This window comes from Phalaenopsis equestris, unplaced genomic scaffold (genome assembly GCF_001263595.1).
Source record: "Phalaenopsis equestris unplaced genomic scaffold, ASM126359v1 Scaffold232056, whole genome shotgun sequence".
Classification (NCBI taxonomy): Eukaryota; Viridiplantae; Streptophyta; class Magnoliopsida; order Asparagales; family Orchidaceae; genus Phalaenopsis; species Phalaenopsis equestris.
In genome coordinates this window covers 90,468-110,417 of record NW_018250025.1, presented here as the reverse complement: position 1 = coordinate 110,417, position 19,950 = coordinate 90,468, and the positions used below count along the sequence as shown (strand labels likewise).

Here is a 19,950-nt window from a genome sequence, read left to right as displayed (position 1 = left end):
TTGAGTCTTCTAGCCTCGAACCTAATTTTATTCCTAATCATAAATTTAATGATTTTATTGCTTGTAAGGCAGTGAGGTCTTGCTCCCAAAATCTATTTTCTTATTATGTGTAAAATAAAATCTTTCATATTCTTTCAAGTTTTTATCACACATTTGTTTTGTATGAAGATTCATAATAGTTTGGAGGATGCTCTAAGAGTTTCTATGAGGAGAAAGCTATCTTTGAGGAGATGACAGCTTTGGAAAAAAAACTAACACGTTGGAATTTGTTGATCTATCTTGAAGGAAGAAAACAATCAGATGCAAATGATTTCTTAAATGTAATTATGATTGGTCTTTAGAATAGTACTAAGGCAGATAGGTTGTCAAGGGATTCACTTAGATCAATGGTATTTATTATTAGAGACATTTCCCTGTAGTGAAACTAAATTTTATAAGAATCCTTTTATCACTTGTAGCTGTTGACCTCACTTTTGTGAGAACCTCTTTTCTTTCTATAGAATCCTAGGATCTAGTCTTATGGTTTCTTAGTGACCTTCTTAGATGCCTAGAGATAGATTCAATAACATAGAACTTCAAACCAATTCTACATTCACTTATGGTTTCATAAGGTTAAGCCCAAATCCTCAACTATTGGTTGAGATGCTGAGGGTTGAATCTGGTAGAAGCCTAAGCTAAATTTCTTTAGGTGGAGAAGACCTTAGGCAACCCATGAAGCCTAAAGTCCTAGGTATCCTTGTGTTGACCTATTGACCAGCCCTACACCCATTTTCGTTTGGAAGATGCCTATTAGGTATGAGGCAAATTCCAGATTAAAGAAAGGTTCACTCTTTAGACCAAAATTTAAAAATAAGATAAAGAGAAGACTAAAACCTCAAAATTAAAAAAAAAAAAAAAATTGGGTCACCACAAGGACTTGGAGTCCACCCAACTGCCTTCACCAAACTTAAAGAAACTCTAAGAACAAATAACCACTTAAATACCCTAAATTCAACCCTAAGCTTAAAATACTCAACACCCTTAAGGAAATTAAAATCAAACGTACTTAACAAAAAATCAAAATAAAATAATTAGTTAAACATCAACCATCAAACACTACCTAAAACCACTAATCAACTTAAGCTCATACCAAAAGCACTAAGAATATTAAGTTGATCTTAGATCAAGCCTAATTAAGAAAATGAAATAACAAATTAAATTATTTAATCTAATAAGTTAGATTAGTTAATCCCAAGGAGATTAAATGGTAGGCCCAAAAATCAAAAGGTAGGCCCAAAAATCAAAAGACAAGCCCACTATCCAATGCCCAAACTTAAGCCCAAGCCCTGTAACCTTAAAAGGTAAACCCATGCTCACATGACCAAAATTACCTCTCATGACACTACAATCAAAATAAGAAATAATTAAAAGTAATTTAAATGTAAAATAAAAACTAAAAGACAAGCCATGCACACTTAGCCAAGAGTGCCACCAATTGTCACCTTGGTAAACTAACCCAAATTAAATTTAAGGGGAGTAATAGATGATCAATACTGAGGCAAGCTACCAACTTCAAACCCTCTCCAATCATCTTTAGGTATTGCCATGCCACCTCCATGGACATTGGAGCTTCACCATGCTCAATGCATCAAAAATGGGGAAAGCTACTTTACCCATGCTCGAGCCATCTTCTTTCCTCTACCCAAGCTTTGAAGATCCACCAGAGATCCCAAAGCATACCAAAGCCTCTCCCACAGCCTCCCTATTAATTTCATGATGGCGATATGTCCATGCATGCAACTCATTTAAATTCCTGTAAGGAGGCCATGTAAGAAATAAAAGTACAGATTTTAAAATCCTGAAAATATGTTAATCCTAAATTTTATTTAATCTTCATCTACTATTAAGATTTTCTTAATAGAAAGTTTATAATTCAGTGTATTTAAAGAGCTTAGGCCACTCCCATAGAGGATACAAGTTGTCATCGAGGCAAGCAAGCCGTGCATATGCAGATTCAAAGTGCAGGGGTGATTCAGTGTGTTGCGACTACTCTACTGAGGTGAGGATGATCATTAAGTGATATGTATTCATCATTAAGCACATGGTCGTCATTAAGCACATGTTGGCACATGCTTATGACAAACACAAGAAGTTCATAGATGTAGATGCAAGGTGTGGGGTGATTAAGTGTATTGTGACCACCCTACCAAGGTCAAGATGATCACTAAGTGATAAGCATTCATCATTAAGAACATGTTTGCACAAGCTCATGAAGAACACAAGGAATGCATGGATGTTGATGCAAGGCATGCATGATGATTATACATGCACACAAATAGTAAGCATACATTTTAATGTAATTCACTACACAAACAAGTAGGCACATACTCTATATCATGATAGCCCATGACAATATCAGACTTTGCCATAGAAGGTGGGTATCATAATTAACACACTAAATAGGATTAAATGCTATGGAGCTTGACCAATGCTTGGTGGGAGTTGCACATGTCGAGGCAGGTGCACGTAATTTGCCCGACAAGTTTAGATGTTGAGAAGGCATGACTCACACTCGTAGGAATACACAATGCACCAAGCAAGTTTAGACGTCAAGGAGGCATGACATACACTAACGGGCACCTAGGGTACACCAAACAAGTTCAAAGGCCATGATAGAGTGACTTGCACTAGTGGGGATGCACGAGGCACTTTAACTATGACATTTTAGAGTGGTGCTATAAGATAACATATGTCATAGTTCTCTCTAGAGAGAAATAAAATATACAAGCTTAGAGTGCTAGATACCTCACATAAGCCGTGTGGGAAATAAAGTGAGCAAGCAAGGGCACAGACTTACATGATGATGATGGGCATACAAGACATGAGCATACAAGACCTGAGCATGTTATGTTATGCAAAAGAAGAAACAAACACAATGCTGTATGGATACTTGATGACATACAAGTATGTCAACAAGCCAATGCACGAGATAACTTGTCCAAGTGGAAGGACATAAATATCTGTGATGACCATATGAGAACATCTGTTTGTGAATACATGTTGGCATACTAATGTAGGTACAAAACATACATATGTTAACGCTAGCAATTTTAAACATATGATGATGCATCAAATCAAACTAAGGTACATTGATGATTTGGATCGATGGCATCTGATGGATCAGGTCGATCAACAAATGATTGATCTAACAGTCATACTGGAAGTAGTCGGTATATTGAGTCGATCAAAAAAGGTCAATTGATCGATCTGACTAGCTGCAACTGATTAACCAAATCTGTGACACAAATGATTTGATCAGTTTTGATGATAAAGGCCAATCATAAAATAAACACAAAAAGAGATTTTGATGCTCATTTTAAGAGAGTCATGTCATGCAACATAAATTAAATGTCATACACATGGTGAATGACAAACTACACCCTTTCTAACAACCTTACCGAGGATCCTCGGGTTGAATTATAGGAAAGATCATATTCTTAACACATGCTAATTAAAGCCTAGATAGGAAAATTTGAAATGGAATCACTAAAACCTACAAGGAAAGCGAATACATGACTTGATCCAAGCAAGCACTCCCTCCTAAATCAATCCCATCCTAATGTGGGGCTCACATTTGGGGACCAAGTCAATAATTTTAACTTGTTTAGCTGCAGGCGGGTGCCTATACGCTCGATACTGGGTGCCTACTTTTCAAAATCTCAATTTTGGGGTCCCAAATGCAGTTTTGGGTGCCTAGATGTCCAAACTGGCTCTAGGGTCTAGCGCCTAGGCACCCGGGACTTGCACTTAGACGTCGGTCTAGCCCAAAAACCCCAATTTTTGTAGAGGATTTCCTCATCCATAAATTATGGGAGAGTGTTTATGATTGAAAATTGATATTAAAGCATTGAAATATTAGACGTCGGTCTAGCCCAAAAACCCCAATTTTTGCAGGAAGCTTCCAACAAAGGATTTTCTCATTCATATATTATGGGAGAGTGTTTATGATTGAAATTTGATATTAAAGCATTGAAATGTACATTAAACATGTGTCATATACTCAACTAATGCCTAACGATGATGGGCACTTGCGGGTACGATCGTATTGAGCTAAACCCTGATTTTGTGTGTTACCACGCATCTTAGGAGAATCTATGGTTTTGTAAACTTTGGAAAATTACACATCATTCAAATTATGACTACAAAAATTAGAAAAGAACATTTCAAAGGTCTTATATTAATAATTTTAGTATCATAAAGCATCCCAGACCACTATGTCGGTGTACCAACAAAAAACCTTGATTTATTTCAAAATTCAAGCAGGATGGTTTTATGAATTCCTTTTACCAAAGAGGACCTTGATGACCACAAGAGGCTTTGAATGGATGATGCTTGGTCTTTAAGCATTACAATGGATAACATATGAGCCCCATACCAAAATTGATGTCACCCAAAGATGAGATCTCTCGGGTAAGGCTGTAATAGTGTCAACCCTGGTTCTATGGCCCGAACTCATACTGAGAGGCTTAGATGGATGTCTAGAGCTATGCGATGATACAAATGAATAAAATTTTGTCTCAAATCCTTCATGCGATCATCCTACACTTATTACATTAAAAATTGATGGCAACAACCTTGCCTAGAGAGGGAGTGTCTCAAATCCTTCATGCGATCATCCTACACTTATGACATTAAAAATTGATGACAACAACCTTGCCTAGAGAGAGAGTGCCCCGCCAGAAGGGCTTCACTAAGAGAGCGTCGGCAGGGGAAAACCTAAGAGAACGCTATTAAGGCTTTGATTGCATAAGAAAAAAAGTACCATTTAGAAAAGAACATCGACATATAAATCAGGTGAGGCGAAAAACCAACAGTGAGTTTCGCTGGCTGGAGGAAGTGTGCACGAGCCTTCATGATTTTTTGGGCAACAGGGAGATGCCAGATTCACCATCTGTGTTTTGCATGAGAGAGAAGGGAAGCCCTAAGTCTTACATTGCATGAACAATGGAATGCAACATGGAGATTGAGAGCCAATGGGGGTGATGTTGATAGGGTCACCAGCGGCAAGAGTGAGGTTTTCATCAACGGGAAAGCGTGGGATTGTGGGTTTTGGTGGCGAGGTGTTCGTGAGCAGAGATTTTCAAGTCTATGGCATTAGAAGAGAAGGGAAATGAATGAGGCAGCAAGGGCTTTATCTCCTTTTTATTTTACTTTTTTTTTAAATTTATATTAATTATTTTTTTTCGATCTATTCATTACCAATTTGTGAATGAAACCCCAACAATAAAAGTGTTCTTCCGAGGTAGTCAATGTTTTGGAAACTCTCACATAGTCCGTTTTATGATCAGAGGTCTTCTTACCTACTTCGGTGACGATCAAGACATATTAAGACCGATTCTTGTGTGAAAGGCTTTCATCGACATCTTGTGCCTGAGAATGTCGTATTGTGGGGTTGTTTTGTTAAATTTTATTTGATGATAAAGTTGAATGTAGCCTTCATCTTTTCTCAAAACATAGAATTGACACTTTTATTACCCCACTGATCTTATTCCTTTATTCATATACGTACACATAGAGCTGTAATCGAGCTGAGTATATTATAGTTCGGACTTGGCTTGTTATAATTATAAGTTGTTCATATTCGACTTAACCTTGTGTTGAGCTTTCATATATTATTCAAATTATACGTACACATAGAGCTGTAATCGAGCTGAGTATGTTATAGTTCGGACTTGGCTTATTATAATTATAAGTTGTTCATATTCGACTTAACCTCGTGTTGAGCTTTCATATATTGTTCAAACTTGAGTTGTTTAAATTTTTCAATGCTTAAACTTGATTTATTTATGACAAGTAAACAAATATTCAAACGAGGAAATAAATGAGCTAAAAATTCAAACGAGTATCTAGATTTTTATATAAAATTCAATAAACAATTTTACAAATCTAATCGTACCTACTAATTTATCGATTGTAAACTTTATAAAAATGAAAGGTAACTCATGAATCATGATCATATGAGATGTAATCTCTTATATTTTAGCATGATCATATTTATACTTCTAAGTTTGCAACGAACTTCCATATTCAGATGTAGGTCTTGGTTTTACCATAGTGACATGCACTTGTTATTTTCTTAGCTTTTTTGGACAATTTTTGTAGATCTTTTTCATATTGAGTTGTTGTACCATTCTGATTTTTAATCATATCTAACTTATAAGGATTGCACTGCATTTTCTCAACACAACTTTTAAATCAAGTAGAATTTATGAGCATAGTGGAAAAAATGAAATATGAGAGACTAGTTTTAGAGATCCATGCACACCACGATCTCGTCGTTGCTTTCAATGCATGCATGCCCTAACAACTTAGGGTTTCGTATGTTTCAGACAAAATTGAGAGACACAGATTATGAGAAGCCAAAGGGGAAGTGGGGTTTGAGGGAGTCTAAAGATAATTTATGGGGCATTTCATACATACAACATAAATCTAATATAATTTCACGTATACCACCTAAATTCTTATAAAATAAGTAGATAATTAATCATTAATAAAAAATATTATTGATATAAAATGGGTTATCATAGAGCTTAATATCATGTATTATCAAACTAGTTATTGAACAACAAATGATTTTGTTAATGAATATAAATGAACAAGTTCAACTATTTTTTATGTTCAGCTCATTTAAGTTCGGAGCTTTTAAAAATTATTCAAACTTATTTATTTACTAATTTAAAAAAACATAATCAAATCTGAATTTAATTGTGTTTGAATTGCTCCTAGAGAACATTGATTCATTTACAGCCCTACATACCCTACGCATGAACAATTATCGGAAATTTTTTGTGATGCTGCATTTTTAACTTCTAATAAAACAGAATTTTTTAGAAAACGCAGATTCGTGTTTTGTGAAGCACGATTGTAGCGCAGCCCATGAAAATTCGCCTGAAAAAGGGTAACGAAAACCAGCAACGTCTAGTCCCGTTTAATACTTAAATGTATTTACAGGTATTTACAAGTTGCTTAATCGCCGCAGCCCTGCCCGTCGCAAACGCCTTTCGGCAGGACCACTAACGCGGAAAACAGAGAAGTAAGCGTCAGAAAGAGGTGGAAACTACTCGGTATTTTTATTCTCGTTCAGAGGAAGAAGAGGAGCAAGAGAGCGCATTTTTATTCTCGCTTCACAGATTCATTGCATCGGATCAGACCAGTTCCGCGTTCCTGATTGTTTCCTACTCGGGCTTCGCTTTTGGATTCATGTGGTCGACTCGGTAGGATTAGGGTTCCGAGAAATGGCGCAGGATTTACCGATAACGGTCCGCTAAGGGCCGGAATTTAGGTTTTCTCTTCTTCTTCGTTTTTATAGTTTCATTGCTGGGCTGGTACTTAGATGCTAGCTTCTATGTTGGAGGAGGATGCGATGGATAGCATGAATGAATGCTATGATGAGATTCCCATGGAAGGGGAATACCCGGACAATCTCTCGATCAGCTTGGAGAGCCTTTTTAAGATTTTGGACGAGGAGCCTGCTCCGCCGATCGGAGATTCATTGGTGAGTACTGCCTAAAGTTTGATGTTTCTTTATCGCGGTTTGCTTGTCTGGAGAATTTTGGTTTACCTGATTTACATTTCTGGTTGCTATATTCTTGAACTTCATGGGACTTTTGTTTTCCAGCTTTAATTTTGCTGACCAGCTTTATAAATAAAAAGGAACTAATACAAACACAATTACAACACAACCCGGAAGGCCTAAATAAGTCCCAAAAAGTACCAACCCAGACTGAAGGAAAATAGAACAAACACCAACAATAACAGACTTCTGAGCACAAGAACAAAACCAACAACCAAAGACCATAACAGAACAATCACCTTACCGAAGATCAACCAAGAGAAGAAGAACAGCCAACAACAACAACACCCAAACCATCGGCAACCAAAGAAAAGAACCCTACTACCAGAAACCACACAAAAAATCAACCAAGAGAAGAACAAAATCAAACGACAACATCACCCAAGCCATCACTAACCAAATGAAAAAACCCTTGCTACCAACAAACACACCAAAGATCAACGAAGGGACAAACAAAAACCAACAATACCATCTTCCAATCCGACAACAACCAAAATATAGAGTCCCGTTCAACCACCAACCAAACCTAAGATAAAAAAAGAAGGAAAGAACCCTCTCCAAAACAACAAACAATAAATCAGCACAACTAACAAAAGAGAAGTTAGTAAAATAAACAGTAAAAGAAAAAGAGCTTAGCCAAACCATTATCCAATCCAAAAATATCCATCCATATTCAAACAAAATAAAGTCCTCATTTAAAAGGAAAGCCAACTATATAAGTTGAAATTCATTTAACGATTGAGAAAACAACCAAGTTTAATGAATTAAAATAATTTAGATGAGTAAACCAAGAAAAAAATTTCAAAAAATGGTTAATAGTCAAGAAAATAAATGGTGTATCATAAGAAACCAAAAAAATAACCCCAAAAGCAAAAAAGTGGTATCCAAAACTCATCGGAGAACAAGAAAAAAACCAACATACAAAAATCAAAACAAACAACCTCCTTACCAAAGTCAACCAAGTGAGGAACATAAGCCAAAAGCAACATCACCCGAGTCATCAACAACCAAGGAAAATAACTCCTAACAAAACTCCCTGCTACCAGAAACCACACCAAAGATCAACCAATAGAAGAACAATACTCAACAACACCATCGCTCGAACCAACAACAACCATAGAATAGGATCCCATTCTACCAACAACCAAACCATTGAAAGATAAGAGCTCAACCAAATCATTATCCTGTCCCAAAATATCCATCCATATTCAAAGAAAACAAAGACATGATTTAAAGGGAAACTGAACTATAAGTAGAATTCATTTAACAATTGAGAAAACAACCAAGTTTAATGAATCAAATCAATGTAAATGAGCGAACTTGGAAAAATTTTCAAAGAATGGTTAATATTCAAGAAAGAAAATAGTGCATCATAGAAAAAAAAACAACCCCAAAAGCAAAAAAATAATAATAAAAAAAATAAGAATCTAAACTTTCATCAGTGATCATGAAGAAAACCAACAAACAAAAACCACTAATTAACAGCAGCCTGACCAAAGACAATCAAGAGAGGAACAACCAACAACAACATCACTCGAGCTATCTGCAACCACAAAAAAAAAAAGAACCCTTTCCCCCGACAAACAACAACCATACCAGAGAACAAAATGGAAAGATAATGCTTCGCCTCTGGAATGGTAGAGGCTTTATAAACGGAGATATTGAAGGCCTAGTGTTTCAGGGTTGGGAGGTGGGATTATAGGGGTTGGGCGGTAGGAATATAAGCTATGTATGTAAATGCCCCTAATATGTTACATAGTCAAGAGTAATAATTTTACTGCTGTTATGCGGTTCCCAGTATGATGGATAATTTTGTTCATTAAATTGTATCATCAATGATTTACTGCTCTATCAACATTCCTAAGCAAAACGATAATAAACTAGCATTGTTTCTTGCTAACGATTTAGAGGAATTTTAGAGGCAACATTGAAGAGCTTGTTTATTAGTTTGTACTTGACAAATTTCAGAGGGATTTTCAAGTTAGAGGTCTCGTTTTAGATAAGTGAAAGCTTAACTTTGTTAATTTCTTTGAAAATCTTGACAGTGGCTTTTTATTCTTATGATCTAATTAATTTGTCTTCCTACACAACAAATTAATAAAGTTCTGATTGGTGATATGCATAAAATATAATAGTTATAATATTGTAATTCTTTCCAATATTATTGTGCAGTATTTTCCTCTCCTTGTATGATTTTATTGCCAAGTTTTGAGGGGAGAGCCTTTGTGTCCAAATTTAATGGCCAGCATTTTTGGGGAAGATCTACTATTGAATTCAAGCCACATGAATTTCTCTCATTTGCACAAAGTTCACACTTAAATGTGTTTTCTAACGTTGAATGATTTGGTAGATCCTCTTCATTGGAGAAGTAAATATTGTATATCAAATTGAAAATTATTTGTGCATGTATCAAATCGATTTTAAATGTTTTTTTTATGTTATTTCAAATTAATTCAGTGCCCATTACTAGTTAGACTTTTAGGAGGTTATATTTCTAAATTATTATAGCTTTTGTTATCCTTTTAAGTCGGTATTATATTTTTGGTTGTCATAAGCGGTTATGAATTGTTTCAACATCTATTATTAGCCAAGCCATTTTTAGAGTACACATTCTCTATGTTGATATAGCTTTTTGTATCCTCTGAAGTTCTTCTAATTTTTCGGTTTGATATGAGCTGCAACGTTACATAAATATAAATAAATACACATGCTTGCCACGCACAAACAAACACACACACCCACCTACCTACCCACCATCATACATGAACATGTACATGTATATATCTATTATATATACGCGTTTGTGTGCGCAACCATGGCATGTTGGAAGGCAGTCTACGTGCAAGTCCCCTCTATCGCGGGTTCGAATTCTTTCGGGGTCGAATTAGCACATATGGGGAACTAATATTTAGGGGATATGATAGTCCATCTTGAATAACGATTCATTTTAATTTATATATATATATATATATACTCAGATCAGTTGGTCGGATATTTGCTTTTCAGTTGTAAGTCCTCTCTAGTATGGGGTTTGATTCCCCCCGAGTGTAGGGTGTAGTACTCGAATTCTTGGCGCATGAGGGATGACCGAGACTCATATAATATCTTTATATATTAAAGAATGGCCGGAGGCTATTTTACGAGCCCCCAACCATCCTCATGCGCCTAACTATTCAAGGACCACTATCACTATTGGCAAACTGACCAGAGATATAAAGCCCAAGGGCTAATATATTAAAGAAGAAAAGGTACAGATAGGTTGTATGAGATGACCTACAAGAAGACTCAACTGACACAATACAACACACAAAAAAACCCAAAGAAGCAAAGATACATAAAGATAAAATAACCAAAAATCTACGAATAGGTGCAAAGGTGTTAGGGACGTCCCACTTTAGTTCTTCTTCTGTCTCTAGTTCTCGGAAGGGAGTCAGCTAACAAATTGGTAAGGTGCGTACTATTACCCAAAGTAACCAAAGTATCATCTATCAGATTTCTGAGCTCAAGTATGTCTCCATTCTTCTTCTTCCTTCTGAATGTGTAGATTTGTCATTCCTCATCCGAGGATTGACTCATCTGATCAATGGATTGGTCCAAAGGTAATCGAACATGTGTAGGACATTGCACATCATGATCCTGTTGAGTCTGAGTAGCATTGACATCTTTCTGAACCTGATGAGACGGTAGTGAAGCAACAGATGTATTTTCACCTGTAATATCAGTGATAGGTTCAAGAGCAGCTGGAGTCTGAAGAATCTCCCTTGCCTCCACGATAGGAGGTTCCAAAGACGGGGGAGCTACAACAATGTGGAGACTGAATGATTGATATATTGCCTGCGGGAATAGTGACGTCTTCAGGTGTATCCTTTTGATGATCGATAATGTTAATAAGTTGGAGCTGATCAGGAGGAGTAGAAATTACTCTCTCTAGCGGAGTACTTTGTTTTTTTGGTCTGAGGTGGGAATGTAGATGATGACATTGAGAACTGGAGTGGCCTAACATATGAGAGTTCGAACAATACGAAGGAAAATGCTCAATCTCTACCTTCTGCTAATATTCATAATGTTGTGTGACCAAGCAAATTTCCTCAAAAGCGGAAAAAGTAATGTCTTTTTCAACAAGTACTCTAGTTTTAGATGGACGAGAAAGATTAAAAGTAAGATTGTCCGTCTTGAATGACCTATCATAAACTGAGGCAATAAAATACAATACCTTTTGAGAAAAATAATGAAATTTCAGACCAAGAAGATGAATCCAAACCGGAATGATTGGGGGTTCCGTGTGTTGGTCAAAATCCACAGACCATTTCAAAATCTTCATTGCTCTGTTATCAATCCAGATAATCTTTCTAGCAAATAAGCGTGTGTAATCTTCTTCATTATTAATTTGAATAAGAATGTGTCTCCTATCTAATAACACAATTTTCCACTCCCCAACAAGGCGCATAAGTTCAAATTCCTTGTGAATAAGCTCCATTTCGGGATGACCATATAGAAATTTCCCAACCAAATTCAGACGATACGATAGGAATCAAGTTAAATACCTTCAGCTTCTGTAAAAAATATGACACGCTTCTCATTCTTCCAACCAGGCTTATTGATGTCCTCCTCTCACACAAACGAAGGAGGAAAAGAGCACGATTTAGGTGTAGTTGAGGCGTGGACACCCTTGAGGGCAGCTGCATACGATCTGTCTGAAGCCATGTGTGGCGCTAAGAAGAAAACAGGGGAAAAGTGGCGTCGACTGAAGCTGAGAATAGAAAAAAATAGGTGGAAAGTGGCGTCGATCGAAGTTGAGAACACGGGAGCCGCAGAGTCGAGTACTCCCGAGCCGCTCGCAAGACGGGAAGGAGCCGCGAGACGGGAAGCTGCAGAATTCGCGAAATGGGAAGCTGCAAAACTCGCGAGACCGGAAATTGCGAGAAGACGAGCCGCAAAGCCGAGAACAAAATTTGCGAGATGGGAAGCGACAGAACACGTGAGAGGCGGGGGGAGCCGGGAGAAGATGCATATAAGCTGTTTATATATATATATATATATATATATATAAAAGGAGACGGGCTCCTACTTCATTAAAAAGAAAAGAGTTACAAAAAAGGAAGGCACAAACAAGGCACTTCCCAAAAATTAAGCAGAAAAAACTCTTATGAAAGGTAGATCAACAAGTTTTCCTTTCAACAGTAAATCTAAAGGAGTGGTCCAAGTATCTATCAAGGGATTCTGAGAGTGTAGGCCAGCACTGGCAAGCCAATGTGCAGGTCTGTTACCTTTCCTATATGTATGAGAAAAGAAATTGATAGCCTAAGCTAATTGATAGCCTAAGCTCCAGGCTCAAGGATTGTATGCCAGTAATCCAATTAATCAGATACCAAGGGGTAGGTATCTTTCCATCAAGAATGTTGATTAAGGTCAGTGAATCAATTTCGACAATTAATTGGTTCTAGCTACATTTTTTGGCCATGAACACTGCCAAAAAATAGCTTGAGCTTATGCTTCCAAAGGGTCCTTAGCCCAGGCAGGAGACTGAAAGTAGAGTAAACATTCCCCACTGTCATTTCTGAATTCCCCTCCAACCCCTGCATTAGGAGCAATGAAGCTTCCATCAGTGTTAACTTTGATCTAACCCTTAGGAGGGCAGCTCCAATGAACAAGAACAAACTGGATTTTCCTTGAAAAGCTATACATATATATATACATACATACATATATATACCTATGTGTTATAGTATGTTACCATTAAAAGGCATCATCTTTGTGTTTGACTGAAATAGATTTTGTTTGAACTTAAACTTGAGATCTATTTTTATCTGGATCACTAGTTGGCAAACCGAGCCAAATATGACAACTTATTCATGTTTAATATATGCACTGTTTACTCTCTTCTGGAATCTGATTTTCTGATGTCTCCATCACCTGGTACCTAAGTATAACAGTAGATAAACTGTTTTACTTATAAATGTTTGTGAAGTTGGCAATGAGCTTAGTGAGAATTTCTGATTTATTCAGCCTCCATAAAGTGGAGCAAATGTTCTCAATTATGCCACCTGTGTTTCTTTTTCTGATTTCGTGCATTTCCTATTGTTTCATTAGTGATTTAAAGATTGATACCTTTCCTTGGACACAATTTTTCATGTATTCCATTTTGGGAAGTGGGTGCTTAAAGTGGCACATGTTCTCACATTTATTTTATATGCTTTTCTCTTACCTAGTGTGCTAATTGAGCAGTAGCAGTTACCATCTATCAGATGTTTAATCACTAAATTGAGCATCTGTAATATGAAAAGTGCTGCTTTTGTTGTTCCAGATTTACAAAATGCACTTTTTACCTTTGAATAGTTTTAATTATATGAACAGATTTTGATCGTTTGAATAGTGATGGTTTTGAGGATGTAAGAGTATTTTGTTTTGTCCTACATTAGATTGTTAGGACAATATGTTGGCCTAGAGATAAGAATGGTTTTCCTTAAAGCTTTTGGTTGAAATGATCATGCATGTTTTAGTTCACTTTTAGTTTCCCTTTGTTCTGCACTTTCTAGCATCTTTTGGCATTGAACAAGCAAATGTTTATCTTTTCTACTTTCTATATGCAGCATTAATTTCCTTCTTCATTTTCATATTTTTGCCTATTAGAATTGATTACTTTTGAATATCCACTGTTTCTTTCCGATGAATGGGAGGTCACTTGTGAGTGTGTTGTTATGTTGCTTTAAAAATTATTTCCCGTCATGTCTTCTTTGTTTAGATAAAGTTAAGTATGAACAATATTCTCTACATTGGTATTTTGTATCTATCTCCCTGTATCTGTTTTGTTGATCTTGTATTGCTGGACAAACACTACTCACAGGGTATTCCATCCGGTTCTCATTCAGAGCAGCTTGTTTGTCAGAGGAATCTGGAGGCTTTGCATCCTCGGTGTGGTAATTATTTGTGATCTGCTTATTGTTTGTTTCATGGTGCATAAGGATGCCTTTATTCATTTCCAATTTAAATTCATCAAATTGATTTAACATTTTACAGGCTTGATTTTTTTGTTTTTTGTGTAACTTCTTCATTTGTTGCTTGTATTTTTTTTTTAGAACCCCGGCCATCTGAGTTGGACCATCCAAACTCTTTGGATGAATCTGCATTTCAACCTCCTGTTGAGCCATGGTTTGAACCTCCTGTTGAGCTTAAAAGGACTTCCAATAGTTTCAATGGCATCTTCTTTGGAGAACCTCTTGATGAGAGAAACCTTCGTTCTTCCAATCTAGTTGAATCTAATGGTCTTTGCTCTTTTCCATCAGCTTCTTCTTCCAATTGGTTGAGTTTGACATCTACTGATTTTGATATCTTTTTTAACAGATTCATATGGCGACTCATTTGGAAATATTGTAACTGAGGATATGAACTTTAATAAACTGCAAAATAATAGCCCTAATTGCAGATTTTCTAAGGGGACTGCCGATGAATTTGGTCATTTTTACCAACAACAAGTTAATGCCACCAGTGATACTGTTCTGATTGGTCTGAAAGACCACCTTGAGACTCAGGATTGTGAAACTCCATTACAGAATGGTTTTAGCAAGTTTTTTACTGATTCGGATGCTATTTCATCCCCTTGCTTGTTGCAATCGGGGGAAAGAAGTATGTAAATATTCTTTTAGGTTTGATTTTTGGTATTGTTGTATTTTTTGGCAGATATCTGAACCTTTGCTAGCCGTTTCCAGGTTTGGCTAATATTATGTTGAGGGAGTATGGATCCATTAGCGAAAGGTGTTCTCACATGAATAGAAATGCTATATTAGATTCTGCAGTGCAAAGTGAAAATGTTCACAGTAGTTCTGTAGCATGCAATTTAGAGAATCTTGCTTTACAACAGCACTATAAATTTAGTTCTAACATGAATTCTACAGAAAGAATCAAAGTTTCTCATGATACTAACAATAGCCCTTTAATGGCCTCTGGAGACTTACTGGTTAGTGCAGATGCTGTATTGAGGCCACGCTTTTCAGAAAAGGTGAGGGGTTTACCACATGATCAGGTGGTAAAGTTTTATGGGAAGAATGGAGAACAAACTCAATTTTTTTTCTTCAAAGCTTCAGGCGAGTGCGTTGTGCAGGAACAGTCTCTTCATAGCTCTCTTCCAGAGTACTCTACTGTAGAGATGGATCTTGCTTTATCTCAGCAGTATAAAACTAGTTCTGACATAGATTCCACAGAAAGAATCAAACATTCTCATGATGCTAACAGTAGTTCTTTAGCAAGTCCTGGAGACTTCTTGGTTAGTGTGAAAGCTGTATCATGTCCGAGTTTGCCGGTTAAAGTGAGGGGCTTACTGCATCATAATGCGACACAGTTTCATGGGAAAAATGGAGAAGGAGCTCAGCTTTTTTTGTCCAAAGATTCGGTGAATTGCACTTTTCAGGAACAATCTCCTCATAGCTCTGTTCTGGAGGACTCTGCTGAAGATATGGATGCGTTGCTGCCTTGCGGCTTGTATGCTCAACAGTATAGATGTGAGGATATGGGTATGATGACTGATTCTAGCACAGATTCTTCACCTTTGCCTTATAATCACAAACCTATGTTACTAAATCTTGATGGTTCTTCTACCGAAAGTGTAAGACAATTAATTTCTGATCATAAAATGATCTTACAAAGGAAGGAACAAAAATATTTGATAAAGGACAAAAAACAGTTTCAGATCTCTCCCACTCAGCAGCAGCAGCATCAACTTCCCAAAGTTTCCAAGATTGCCATTCAGAGCAAACACTCTAGAGAAATGTCAACCTTAGATGAGGATGTTGACCTGTATATCCTTGATGATATTAGTGATCCTGTTCCTCGTGCTCCACCTCCAGTTCTTCTGAATCTAAATCAAATGAAACAGCGATGTACTTTTAGTAATTTTCATGCGGGCCCAGGAAGCTTAAAATCTAGGCATGATGATGAGAGGTTAACTTTTCAGCTTGCTTTGCAGGTAATCAGATAAACTCCTTGGTTGATGACCATCTGAAGTTTTGAGTTTTTCTGTTTAAGGAATGTTTTATTTTAGGTTTTTTTGGTATACAGCTTTCTTTGACCCTTATCAATATATCTTCTTTTGATATGCATGCGTGGATTACTAAGAATCTTCATGCATATGGGACAAATTATCATATATGTAGCGGCATATATATGTGTGAAAGCTCCTAAATTTAATATTCATATTTATTAGAACGTACTCTTTGGTTTTCATATATACATATGCTTTGCATATTTGGTTGGTGGTGTATGAAGTATTTGATTTCTTGTGAAATTTTTTTATTTAGAATTGTTTCAGCTGTTTCTTTAATTTGTATTCCAAAAAGCCTGTGAATTTTGCTGTAAATTTATGATTATCACAATGCATTACATTGATCAACAGCTCATGAATCTCCTGACAATGCAAATACTTACAGCCTAAAGCGTTCTCAACAAAGTTTGTTTAAATGAGTAGAATTTACCACCCAGATTTGGGGGTTGGGGACCTTTGAAATTGTCATTGTTGTTATTCCATTTTCTGTATTTTAAAATGTGTATTAGTAAATGATTTACCTCCTATTTTTGTCTTTTTTCTCTTTCATAATTATTGAGTAATTTTTTTGCGTTCATGTATTACAGAGGCATGCATAATCAGCCTCTTAGTATTGATAAGTAAGATAATTGTGAGGTGGCCAAAGAGTTCTAGTGACAAACTAACAATGGGTTTACTTCAATGACCGAAATTAAGTTTGGATCTTCTGTATTTATTGATGGATAATCAAAGTAGTGTATGATGTTTGTAGTTGGTTTGAAATGATGGGAATTTAATGGAATTTTTAAATAAATAAATTTTAGGACATTAAAGGATTTAGATGATAATAGGTTTAATGTTATTAAATATAATTCAGTTATATGATATGCACTTTATTTTGGTTTGATAGAGATGATAATTAGTTAACAGTAGTTGACAATAAAAAGAAAAATAGATGTGAAAGTTTTAATTATTTTGAAGCTATTCATCACAATGAGAACTAGATTAGTGGGTAAATTATGGAGTTAATGTTGAGCAGTTAAAATGGAGAAATACATCTACAACACTTTGTGCCAAAAAAAAATGTCATGTAGTGCTTAAAGGTAATTTTTTTAAAATGCAAAAAGATTGGCCATCATATATTGATTTGAGCTGCGAGCTAAAATAGGATTATTGATACATAAGATGCATGTAAACAGATGTCATAACTTTGAGATGTTTGTGCTGAGAAAATAAAAATGATAATATTAGAGAAATGGTGAGAGTTGCACATATTGAAGATAAATTAATGGATCAATCATTTGGATGGTTATAGCATATATAATTGAGGGTGAAAGATGCATCAATAAGTCAAATATGTAAACTAATGTGAAAGATTTAAGATATGAAGGTAAATGGTAAATTGAAAGTAATATTTATTGAAATTTTGTAAATTAGAGGTGATATCTAATGTGGCTCAATAGATTAGAATTTGAAAGTTAATATTATAAAAATTAATAGAATTGAAGATATAATTATAACTCTAAAGATTATTATTGATACTAAGATTCTTAATGTTAGAAGTCTCAAAATTTTTTTTTCAAAATGAATTAGAAGAATTATAACAAAAGATATCACTTGAAGAAAGAATTCTTATAGTGGTAGAAGATTTTAGGAGCATTCATTCGGATTATGATTTTATGGTGATTAAAAGAAGTATTGTCATATTGAATATTGTTTTAGCTTATGATTATGTTATTCTTAATATTTTATTTTAAGAAAAGAGAGAAATATATTATTACTTACAAGAATGAATATATTAAAATACAAATTAATGTTTTTTTAATTTTTTGGAGAAAAATATTTCCTTGAGATGGTAAAGATTGTAAAGTCATTCCAATTGAAATGTTAAGTTCCCAACATTAATTATTCATTTTAGATTTTAATCGAAAAGACAATGAAATTTTATCATAAAATTATATGAGGGCACTTAAAAGACATAAATAAAATTATTTTTATGAGTAAGCTTTATTGTCTTAAGATCTGGAATGTTCATAAAAAAACTAATACTATGTGGGATAAAGTGACGAATACTATTGAGTGAGTTATAAAAGATGTGTTTCAACAACAACAACAACAACAAGCCTTTATCCCACTAAATGGGGTCGGCTCAAGCCTTTATCCCACTAATTTATCCCACTAAATGGGGTCGGCTACATAAATCCTTTTTCTCCATTGTGTCCTAGTGAGTGTCCTATTTTCATTTAGTTCTAATAGACTAAGACCAATTTTTATACGTGACCAAGTTTTTTAATGTCTACTTCTGCCTGTCTTAACATAAGTCGAATTTAAAACCTCTGTTCTCCTAATAGGATCATTAGATGGTCGAAGTTTAATGTGACCAAACCATCTAAGCCATCTAAGACGACTCTCTCTACTCTAATCTTGTCCTCCATTGGAGCTACACCAACTCTATCACGAATTATTCATTTCACATTTTATCTTTAAGTGTCAAGCCACTCATCCACCTACGCATTCTCATCTCAGCTGCACTTAACTTTGTTTTATGCTTCTCTTTTAAAGGCTAACATTCTGTAACATAGAACATTACAAGTCTCATCACCATTTTATAAAAATTTCCTTTAAGACTAAACGATACTTTTCTACTTTTCTATCAGATACTTTTCTATCACACAATAAGCTCGATGCATTCCTCCACTTCAACCAACCAACTTGAATTATGCTAATAACATCCCATCTATGTCACCATTGTTTTGAAGAATAGACCCGAGATATCTTAAACGTTCACATCTTTTGATAATTTGATTATCCATAGTTACAACTCTGCTATTAGAGCTATTACTACTAAAATTACATTCCATGTATTCAGTTTTAGACCTACTCAAACAAAGGTCTTTAGAATCCACTGTAGACCTCCATAATTCAACTTTTTCCTTAGCCCTTTCTCTTGTCTTATTCACTAGAAGGATATCACTAGCGAAAAGCGTACACCAAGTTACATACTCTTGTAAATGTCACGTAAATAAGAGCATATATAGCTAAAGCAAAAGATATGAGCTTAAAGTCGATCCCTAATGTAATCCAACTGAAATAGGAAAATACTAGGTCAATCTTCCTTCTGTTCAAACACAAGCAACAGCTCTAGTATACATATCTTTAATGACTTGAATTCAAGTCATATCAACACCTTTCTTCTCTAAAACTCTCCAAAGAGCTTCTCTTGGAACTTTTTCGCAAGTTCTTTCTAAATCAATAAAAATCATATGTTGATCCTCCTTATCCTTTTTGTACTTCTCCATCAAACCTTAATAGATGTATAGTTTCC

General features: G+C 35.5%; 1 protein-coding gene across 4 annotated transcripts in view; it reads left to right on the top strand.

Annotated features, from left to right (window-relative positions):
• Nucleotides 1-6,971: 6,971 nt before the first annotated feature.
• Nucleotides 6,972-19,950, top strand: part of LOC110038184 (helicase-like transcription factor CHR28) — a 36,533-nt gene continuing 23,554 nt past the window's right edge. Inside the window, exons 1-6 of one of the 4 annotated variants that reach the window (XM_020742955.1) lie at nucleotides 6,976-7,321; nucleotides 7,394-7,534; nucleotides 14,457-14,524; nucleotides 14,689-14,874; nucleotides 14,954-15,235; nucleotides 15,319-16,571. In XM_020742955.1, coding sequence (XP_020598614.1) covers nucleotides 7,416-7,534; nucleotides 14,457-14,524; nucleotides 14,689-14,874; nucleotides 14,954-15,235; nucleotides 15,319-16,571 — 1,908 coding nt within the window. In that variant the 5' untranslated portion in view covers nucleotides 6,976-7,321; nucleotides 7,394-7,415. Of the gene's footprint in view, nucleotides 7,535-14,456; nucleotides 14,530-14,688; nucleotides 14,875-14,953; nucleotides 15,236-15,318; nucleotides 16,572-19,950 lie in introns of all 4 variants that reach the window. The other 3 variants (XM_020742954.1, XM_020742956.1, XM_020742953.1) reach the window with 3 other exon arrangements.